This window comes from Engraulis encrasicolus, chromosome 13 (assembly GCF_034702125.1).
Source record: "Engraulis encrasicolus isolate BLACKSEA-1 chromosome 13, IST_EnEncr_1.0, whole genome shotgun sequence".
NCBI lineage: Eukaryota > Metazoa > Chordata > Actinopteri > Clupeiformes > Engraulidae > Engraulis > Engraulis encrasicolus.
The window spans coordinates 26,257,077-26,267,076 of NC_085869.1; the positions used below are offsets into that span (position 1 = coordinate 26,257,077).

A 10,000-nucleotide genomic window follows, 5' to 3' on the forward strand; every position below is an offset into this window, starting at 1 on the left:
ACCTCCAGCGATGCAAATGTGTAGAATCCATACCTAGGTATTTTGGAGAGAGAGAGAGAGAGAGAGAGAGAGAGAGAGAGAGAGAGAGAGAGAGAGAGAGAGAGAGAGAGAGAGCGATCAGACTGCATCCATATTTTTTTTTTTATTAATGCTTCTCGGACTGGCAGGCGAGTCACCATGAATTACATCACAGGTCATCTAATTTGTTGCACTGATTGGTTGTAGCACTAACTTGTTGCATGCGGAGGGATTTGAAAAAACAAATTCTTTGGCTGCCCCTGCCTATGATGTGTTCCTAGGCCCTTCTTCAACTTTTTATGCGATTTGATGTGGGTTCTACCGTGGCTAGGCTCCAAAGAAACAGCTTAGACGGTAAAATCTTTTGCTATTCTAAAAGGGAGATGTGTGTCCTTTTCAGTTCAGTGGCTTATGTTGCGCTACAGAAATATTTGAACAGAGTCCAAACTCTGCAGTAGTACTCAAGTTCAACACAGGATACTGCACCTCTGCCAAGAAGTGTGTGTAATGGCTGAACAAGGCACATTTCTTAAAAATGACTACAATTGGTAACGCTGTCTTGTTTGACTAATTTTGAGGAAAAGATGGTAAAAAGTAAATAGTTGTAAAAAGCTATAATAGAGATGAGTCACTGATGCAAAGTGTTTTTCACTGATAACATTTTCTTGGTGAATCAGCATGTTTAACTGTGATCTCTTTGAGTGTGTTTGTGCGGCTGTACGCGCTTTATAAAGCCAGGCTCAAGCTACATGACGATTTTGACGTCGGGTTGCACCGTACACATAAAGAGAATCGCAATTGTCAATCTTATGCCTGATCGTAAACACCCATGACAAAACCCGACATTCTATTTCTAGGTATAAATATCAAACAGTGTTGGATATCTATGATTTGTGATAGGCGAATCTTTGAACCGGCAAAATTCTATCTTAGAACGTCGGTCACGATGAGTAAATGTTGCCCGACAATCGCTTGCGATAGTCCTGCAGGGTAAGCCTCCACCAATTGTTGCAAGGGGAGTTGTCAGACAAGAATCGGGCCGATAGTCGTAAAGTTTGAGCCTGGCTTTACTCCACAATCCGAGTTTCGCCATTGGGGGTTATTTGAGGTGCAAATTCTCCGTTTCAGACTGAGATTCATTCAGGGTTGCGGGTGGGGTTTCTGCAGACAGACAGGATCTCCACAGCTCAAGGCGTAGCCGGCGAGGATGGAGCCAAAGAGCGTCATTGGATCACCTCCGTCTGATCCAGCAAAAGGCTCTCTGAAGGACGCTTAACACACCAGCGAGCAGGAGAGAGAGAGAGAGAGAGAGAGAGAGAGAGAGAGAGAGAGAGAGAGAGAGAGAGAGAGAGAGAGAGAGAGAGAGAGAGAGTTAGAGAACAAGAGAGAGAGACAGAGAGAGAGAAAAAGAGAGAGAGAGAGAGAGAGAGAGAGAGAGAGAGAGAGAGAGAGAGAGAAAGAGAGAGAGAGAGAGAGAGAGAGAAAGAGAGAGAGAGAGAGAGCTTACTCATGCTGCGTCCCAAAAATAGACTCTCGGCTGGAGGTGGAAAGTTTGATCAGATTCCTCCAGAGCGTTGTTATCCTCCCCCCTCTACCACACTCACCCCCTCCACCAGAGCGTTGTTATCCTCACCTCTCTACTACTACCACTACACCTTCCTCTCCACCCCCAACAGCGGTACCGTCATGACTCCCAATCCCAGAGAGCCGTGTAATTTTCCATCTAATGAACTCGGACGTCTGCCCCACACCATACCACACCACTGTGCTGCCTCATTGTTTGTTTTCAGAGAGAACACTACAGCGGCTTAACAGATGCGTTTTGTGGTACACCCGGGGGAAGAGACATGTTCTGTGGGAAGGTGAAGCAGCCAGAAAAAATACAACGCATATAAATAAATAAATAAAGCAGCAAACAAACGAACAAACAAATAAAAAAATAAACAAGAGGGAGGCGTGATGGGGAAGGGAGATTAGATTGGAATGATTTACCTATGCCCGCGCACCCGTGTCGAAGCGCTGCCGAGAGGCGGGCGGAGGCGGGCGCACACGCTTTTCAAGCATGCTCAGGCTCATCCCATCCCAACCTCAGATTAATTAAGATTCACTGAACCAGGGGAGAGAAGATCTCATCTGCTGCTCCCAGTAAATGTGGCTTTTTCTTTTTTCTTTTTTTTTTGGTGCCCGCAAAAATGGAACATCGTAGTGGCGGCGTCTGCGGTTTTATTTCATAGGGAGTATGGTTCCATATCCGTGCTCTTGTACTGCGCCCTGGTGTATTCAGCTCTACTGGGGAAAGTAAAAAGAGAGCTCATAGCATTCATCTCTTAATGCCTGTTACGGAACTAATATGTAATCCGAAAGGTCAGGTCTGTGTTTAGACAGTGAAGCTGGTTTCTTAACTTTTGGAAACGGTGGTGTGTGCATACTTTGGAGATAGCTGCAGTTATGACATAGCACTTTTAAAACGCTATTTAATACCTTAGTAAAATGCAGAGCAATTTTCTGCCTGTGCAGATAATAATGCACAAAACAAGAGAATCGAAACAAGAGAATCTGCTAGGCGGTAAATTACATTTGAGCACCATATGATTGCGCATCCTATACATTACACATCCCTCTTTTTAAAGGGGTATGCCACTTTTTTGGGGCTTAATACAGTTAAAATCGTTGGCTGGGGTTTATAAAGGTGGTAAAGTGTCTTATTTTTCATGTTAAGCGTTGTCTTGACAAGTTAAAAGAGGGAATATGTCGCTAAGCTAGTGAACGTCAATGGATCCGTTTAGCATTGTAGCATGCTACACAGATCCATTGACTTTCACTAGCTTAGCGACATGCTAATTCTTTTATCAACGGCCAGCTCTGTGGCGCTTGATTAGCAGAGGTAATTTCTCTCTACTTACAAAGGATGCCGTAAAGAGGTTCGAAAATAGTCTTTGCGTACTGTGTTCTATGTGTGTGTGTGTGTGTGTGTGTGTGTGTGTGTGTGTGTGTGTGTGTGTGTGTGTGTGTGTGTGAGTGTGTGCGCCCACGCCCGTGTGCACAAGACCTTTTATGTCCACTCGCGTCCGTTCGCGCCGTTAAACAAAGCCCATGCTGATGCCACTGGTAGCGCGGCAGCGGCGGAGCGAACAAAACCAACAGGGGTGCCATTTGTCTCGCCATCATTACTCTCATTCATTGGATGTGGCAAGTGGAGAGGAGAGGAGAGGAGAGGAGAGTAGAGAGCAGCCCACTTGGCCCTGACAACCCTGGCCTGCTTGCCTGCCTGCCTGCCTGCCTGCTTGCTTGCTTGCTTGACTGGCTGGCTAACTCTTTCTCTCCACCGTCATTGTGCTCAGCACCTGAAGCACCCGATCACTCAGCAGGCTCCGCAAATCAGATTTCTTTCTACGGTAATGGCCACGGAGAGAAAATGTAGAAAAGCTCCATTCTAGAGAGAAACGATAGGTCTTTCATGAAGCCAATGGCTTTCGCGTGGCTCTCTCTTAGCACCAATGGCAAAAAAAAATAAATTCGAAATTACAACACAGAGGATAAAAATGGCTTAGCAAATGTGAGGCGACCGATGGAGAGGGGGAAAAAAAGTCATCTGGCCTGGTGTTGGGTGCGTCGTCGTCAGTCCTGCCGCATCAGCAGAAGGCTCTGTTTTTTCCGCGGGGACAGGACGAGCTAGCAAAGTCACACGGGCGTGATTGATCACCGAGCGGCCAGAAAATTAGCATTTGCTGTCCGTCAAGAGCAGGGCGGAGAAACGGCCTTTAGAGATTATGAGTCTATCTTCAGATAGAGTGAGCTGAGCGGAGCCCGTCGTCGTACAAAAGAAAAGAAAAAAGAGAGGGGGGGGGGGTGCTTGTCAGGTCTCCAGCGGCTGACAAATGCACACAGGATTTAATTACTTTTGAAATCCATTAAAGGCTCACTTGCCCGACCCTGTCACAACTTTGAAGTACGAAAAAGGGGGCAGTAATGTGAGATGTGACACATAGCACAATCTTTGGATCCCCTTTCACTTCCTTTATTTATTTATTTATTTATTTACATTTTCATTCTGCACCCTATATTTCACTTGCCATCTTCGTTGCTGTCTTTATGTCTCTTCTTCTTGTCTTGTCTTGTCTTCTCTTTTTGCTCTCTCCATGCCTTTCTGCCTTTCTCTCAATCCCTTTTAGCTCAATAACCTCTCCTTTTCATGCACTTATTTAATTTCTCTCACAGAACACCTAGAATGGCTGGTGGCTTATTGACGCAACCCCCCCCCCCCCTCTTTTTCCTGATGCATTTATATTTCTTTGAACATCTGAAATGCCTCCCACTCTATTTCTGAATCTAATACAATGTTTCTTACTGTTTAGTTTAGTTTAGTTTAGTTTAGTTTATTTGGTTTAGTTCAGCAGCGACTATGCATAAAATACTTTGTTTACGGAGATAAAAAAGATGGCTTGTGCCAGATTATAGCTATATAGCTAATTTCCATCTGCAGTTCCTGGACAGGTAAAACAAAATTAAAATACAGTACATATACACATACATAAGAACAGCCATTGGCCTAATAGGTGCATACTCACCCCCCACCTCTCCACACCCACACACACACACGCACACGCACACACACACACACACACACACACACACACACACACACACACACACACACACACACACACACACACACACACACACACACACACACACACACACACACACACACACACACACACACACACTGTGATTCCCCTTGTGCTCTCTCTCTGTGGGTTTCATTATTTGTCTCAATCATTTTCCTCACAAGCTATTCTCTCCAGCTCATTGCATTACTGACTCTTCTCCTGCAGAACACCTACGATGGCTGGTGGCCTGTTCTCCATCGACCGCACCTACTTTGAGGAGATCGGCACGTATGACCCGGGCATGGACATCTGGGGAGGGGAGAACCTGGAGCTGTCCTTCAGGGTAAGCCAGCCAGCCAGCCAGCCAACCAGCCACCAGAGACTGCATTGGGCATTCATTTGACATTCAAAATCAAAATTTGATAGATCTGAAAAATAAGTCTTGTCGTACATGAGGCTTATTTTTCAGAGCTATGAAATTTAGATTTTGAATGTCAAATGACTGTCCAATATAAAACTAACTTTACTGCAGTCCATTACAGGTGCATAAAGTAGAAGTACCGGTAGGAGAAAAAGAAAAGTTAAAAAGCCTCATTAGGTACAATGGATTAACTACTGTCACAACTATGTAATGTCATGAATTTATATTTAATTCTACTTAATACATCTCTACCTGCCAAAGCTACAACTAAACCAACCAAGCCAGCCAGCCAGCCAGCCAGCCAACCTACCTCAGGGGGCGATTGTGTCACACATGTGATAATGGCTACCGAGTTCAGGGCTAGTCCTCCCTCTTCAGATTGCTTACTGCAAAACGCCTGCAGGAGGGTCGGGGGGAGTTCAGTACTAGCTCAGCCCCGTGTCAGTGGATTGGATTGTCCCCGGTAGGTGAGGGAGTTGAAAGCAAGTTGTTAAAAGCAATTCTATGTTCACCTCTGGCACCTTTTTACCTTACAATCATGGAGACACTCCTCACCACCTGAAGCACTTTACCATGACCCCCAGTTGACTCCCCCCATCCTCAACCGCCCACACCCTTGCCCATTTTTTCTGCCCATGGCTGTGGCATAATGGTTAGGGAGAAGGTCTTTGGGGTTTGGTGTCCAGATACAAACCGCACCCTTACATTACATTACATTGCATTACATTACATCACATTGCATTTGGCAGATGCTTTAAAACCAAAGCAACTTTCAAACGAGGACATAATCATAGCCAACATCACTAGCAGACACAAAGTGCACAGGAATACAGAACAACAAGTGCAGATGTAAAGAAAGGTATTCTTGTAGTAGTAGTAGTAGTAGCAGCAGTAGAGTAGAGTACACACATGCACACACATACACATCATGTCAAGAGTCTGGCCTGGGGCTAGGGCAGCTCAGACATTAGTCTAGTAGATAGTCACGAAAGAGGAGAGTCTTTACTTGCTTACCAGTTGGATGAATGTGTCTCCTGGCCTACACAGTTATCCACGCCTGAAGAATCCTTGATCAAGCCGCCTATTCTTACTTTGCTCAAGGGTGTGTATTGTAACCAGTAGCACGTAATAACTGTAAGTCACTGTGGATGAAAGCTTACAGCTAAGTGTAGTGTAATGTATTGTGATGCAATGTAACAAGGTAGGCCATTGCTGCCCATAGAAAGGGCTAACCTGGGGTGGTTGTGCCACCGCTGACGCAGACCAGGGCAGGTACCCTTGTGGTTCCAGCCTGGGGTCATTTTCTGTATTGTCTTTGTTTCTGTTCCCCAGAGATCTCGCTGTGTGGCGGCTTGCTGAAGATTGCCACCTGTTCCCACATTGTTGCATGTGTTCTGTAAAGCTATGTGTGTATATTACAGTTTTTCTCGATCGCTTTAACACAGTTATCACTCCAAAAAGCACATTTTCATAACAGGTAACGCACCGGGCTAACCAGAGAAACCAATTTCCCAAACACAACATCTTTTGTGCAAAAAGCTCTTACGCTTCCAAAATATTCAACATATGTAATGAAAGCAAACTTTGTCTTCAACTCAATGCACACTACATAGCAGTGTATGAACACTACCAGTCAGTCATTACACAATGGACAGGGAAATACAAAATATTGTTCTCATTTTGAGACAATTTTCCCAGGCTTACAGTTTTTCTTGATTGCTTTGACACGGTTGTCACTCCAAAAAGCACATTTTCATACCAGTTCATGCAACGGGCTAACCAGTTAAACCGATTCTCCAAACAGAACATCTTTGTTTGCAAAAGGCTATTATGTTTCCAAAATATTTAACATATGCAATAAAAGCAAACTCTGTCTTCAGTCCAATACACACTGCATAGCAGTGTATGAACACTCCCAGTCAGTCATTACACAATGGTCGTAAAAATCCAGAATACGGCTATCATGTTGACACAATTTGCCTTTACTTAACACTGTTGTCAATTACATAACTTTCAAGCCTGTTCCATTGTTGTTTCTTTTACTTAGCCACTGACTCTGCTTGATCAGGATCTACTGACTGGGAGATAGCAGGCCCAGTAAATGCTTTGCATAAAGATTTGAGTTGTGTGTCTTTTCTTATGTAAAATTGTCAGTAGGCTAGGTAGTGGGTCCGTGTAACAATAATGTCTTATTGCAAAGAATTGGATTGAAAATGCTTTTATGTAGTTTTTGTTTGTTTGTTTGTTTACCTTTTTTTTACTGTAATAAAAATGTACTAATGGCTGATAACGGTATTACAGAAAATATGTGTAAAGTAAAATATGATGTTGCAGTATGAGAATGAACTTACAGTAAATTTGCAAAAGAAATCCATGCCAAGAACAAACAAGAAGACACTGTGTATAAAGACTGATTGCTAAATTAAGATTTTTGAGAAGGAGTGTCAAATAGGTGCTCTGTTGTGTTCACACAACTGACGGTAGTTCCTAAAAGTCAGGAGTAGATTTTTCTGTATGGTTATCAGAGCTTAAACAATGAAATGTGCACTACTTAAAGGGCTCATGCGTTAACTGTTTAGCAAAAACTGTGTTATATGAATGGGAAATATGTCAAGTCAACAAGAATGTGTTAACACATATGCACAACGTGTCTTTTGCTTTGCTGAAATAGTGATCATGACGACTTTGTGTGAGTCAGTTTAAAAAATTGTGTTAAAGTGATCAAGAAAAACTGTAACACTGTTGTCAATTACATAAGTTTCATGTCAGTAACATTTTTCTTTCATTTACCGGTGACTCTACTTGATCAGGATCTAGTGACTGAGAGGTAGCAGGCCCAGTAAATACAGTAATGATTTGCACAAAAATTGTGTTGTGTGTGTGTGTGTGTCTTTTCTTACGAAAAATTGACAGTAGACTAGGCAGTGTTCATAATGCTTTCTTGCAAAGAATTTGATTGAGGACCAGGATGCTTTGATGTAATTGTTGTTTAGTTATGTTTTGGTTTTTTTCCAAAAAAATTGTCTGATAATTGTATTACAGAAAATATGTGTAAAGTAAAATATAGCCTACAGGTATGTTGTTGCAGTACAAGAATGTACTAAAATGACTAAAATAACTTCATGCAGGGAACAAACAAGTAAGACACTGCGTATATAGACTGATTGCTAAATTAAGATTTTTGAGAGGGAATGTCAAATAGGTGCTCCGGTGCGTTCATACAACTGGGGTAATTTCTAAAAGTCTTGAAAAGATTTTGTCTGTATGGCTATCAGAGTTTAAACAATGAAATGTATACTACTTAAATGGCACATGCGTTAACTGTTCAGAAAAAAAATCGTTATATGAATGGAAAATGTGTCAAGTCAATGAGAATGCGTTAACACATGTGAACATGTGTCTTTTGCTTTGCTGAAATAGTGGTCATGACGACTTTGTGTGAGTCAGTTTCAAAAATTGTGTTAAAGCAATTGAGAAAAACTGTAATGTGTGGGCGTGGGTGTGGGCATGCGTGCAGGTGCGCTGTGCACTGTGCGTATTCTGTAAAGGGATGTGTGTATATGAATATGTATGCATGCGCTGTGTGTGTGTGTGTGTGTGTGTGTGTGTGTGTGTGTGTGTGTGTGTGTGTGTGTGTGTGTGTGTGTGTGTGTGTGTGTGTGTGTGCGTGTGTGTGTGTGTGTGCTTGTGTGTGTGTGTGTGTGTGTGTGTGTGTGTGTGTGTGTGTGTGTGTGTGTGTGTGTGTGAGTTTGTGTGTGTGTGTCTGTATGTGTGTGCCTGTATGTGTGTTCCTGTGTGTGTGTGTGTGCCTGTGTGCTTGTGTGTATTTCAGATCTTGCAGTATAGTGGCTCTCTGGAGATTTCACCTGTTCCCACGTGGGTGCACGTGTAAAGCTATGTATGTAAAGTAAAATGTGTGTGCGTGCGTGCGAACGTGTGCTTTTGTGCTTGTGTGTGCGTGTGTGTGTGTATTTCAGATCTGGCAGTGTGCTGGCTCTCTGGAGATTGTCACCTGTTCCAATGTGGGTGCACGTGTAAAGTTATGTGTGTAAATTAAAATGTTTGTGTGCGCGTGTGTGTGCGTATGTGTGTGTATGTGTGTGTGTATTTCAGATCTGGCAGTGTGGTGGCTCTCTGGAGATCGTCACCTGTTCCCACGTGGGCCATGTGTTCCGCAAGGCCACCCCGTACACCTTCCCCGGGGGCACTGGCCAGGTCATCAACAAGAACAACCGCCGCCTGGCCGAGGTCTGGATGGACGAGTTCAAGGACTTCTTCTACATCATATCTCCAGGTGCCCTGGCTATTTTTCCCACTCTGCCTCTACTTTACCTATTTTCCTTTCTCTCTCGTTCTTCAGTTTCTGCCTTTTATCCTCTCTTTTATCCTCACCTTTCTATTTTTCCCGCTCTGCCTCCACTGTACTTGTTTATTTTCCTTTCTCTTTCATTCTTCTGTTTCTGCCTTTTATTCTCTCTTTTATGTCTCTCTAGCCTCACCTTTCTCTTTTCTTTATTCCTCTTCTTCCCATCTCTCTATCTCTTCTGATGCCTGTCCCTGTGCTGTAAATACCTGTGCTCACTTTTTCGCTCTACCTTTACCTTTATTCTTCCTCCTCATCCTCTTCCTCCTCCTCCTCCTCCTCCTCCTCCTCCTCCTCCTCCTCCTCCTCCTCCTCATCTCACTTTTTAGGTTTGCCCTTTCTTTATCTGACTTTTCCTCTTACCTTTTCTCTTATTTTCTCTTCATCTCCGCTACCCTACGTCTCTCAAACATTCTCTTTCTTCCTATGTTTCTATTCCCCCTCCCCTCTCTCTCTCTCTGTCTCTCTCTCTCTCTCTCTCTCTCTCTCTCTCTTTCTCTTGGTCCGCTATCCATCCTGCCTTCTCTCTCTTTCTCTTTCTCTCGGTCCACCATCCATCCTGCCTTCTCTCTCTTTCTTTGCCCCTCT

The 10,000-nt window shown here is 43.6% G+C and overlaps 1 protein-coding gene across 2 annotated transcripts in view; it reads left to right on the top strand.

Annotated features, from left to right (window-relative positions):
- galnt13 (UDP-N-acetyl-alpha-D-galactosamine:polypeptide N-acetylgalactosaminyltransferase 13) overlaps positions 1 to 10,000 on the top strand; it is a 90,840-nt gene that overhangs the window by 40,004 nt on the left and 40,836 nt on the right. For both annotated transcript variants that reach the window (XM_063213558.1, XM_063213557.1), the window contains exons 7-8: positions 4,854 to 4,971; positions 9,163 to 9,343. In XM_063213558.1, the coding sequence (XP_063069628.1) occupies positions 4,854 to 4,971; positions 9,163 to 9,343 (299 nt within the window). The remainder of the gene's footprint in view (positions 1 to 4,853; positions 4,972 to 9,162; positions 9,344 to 10,000) is intronic.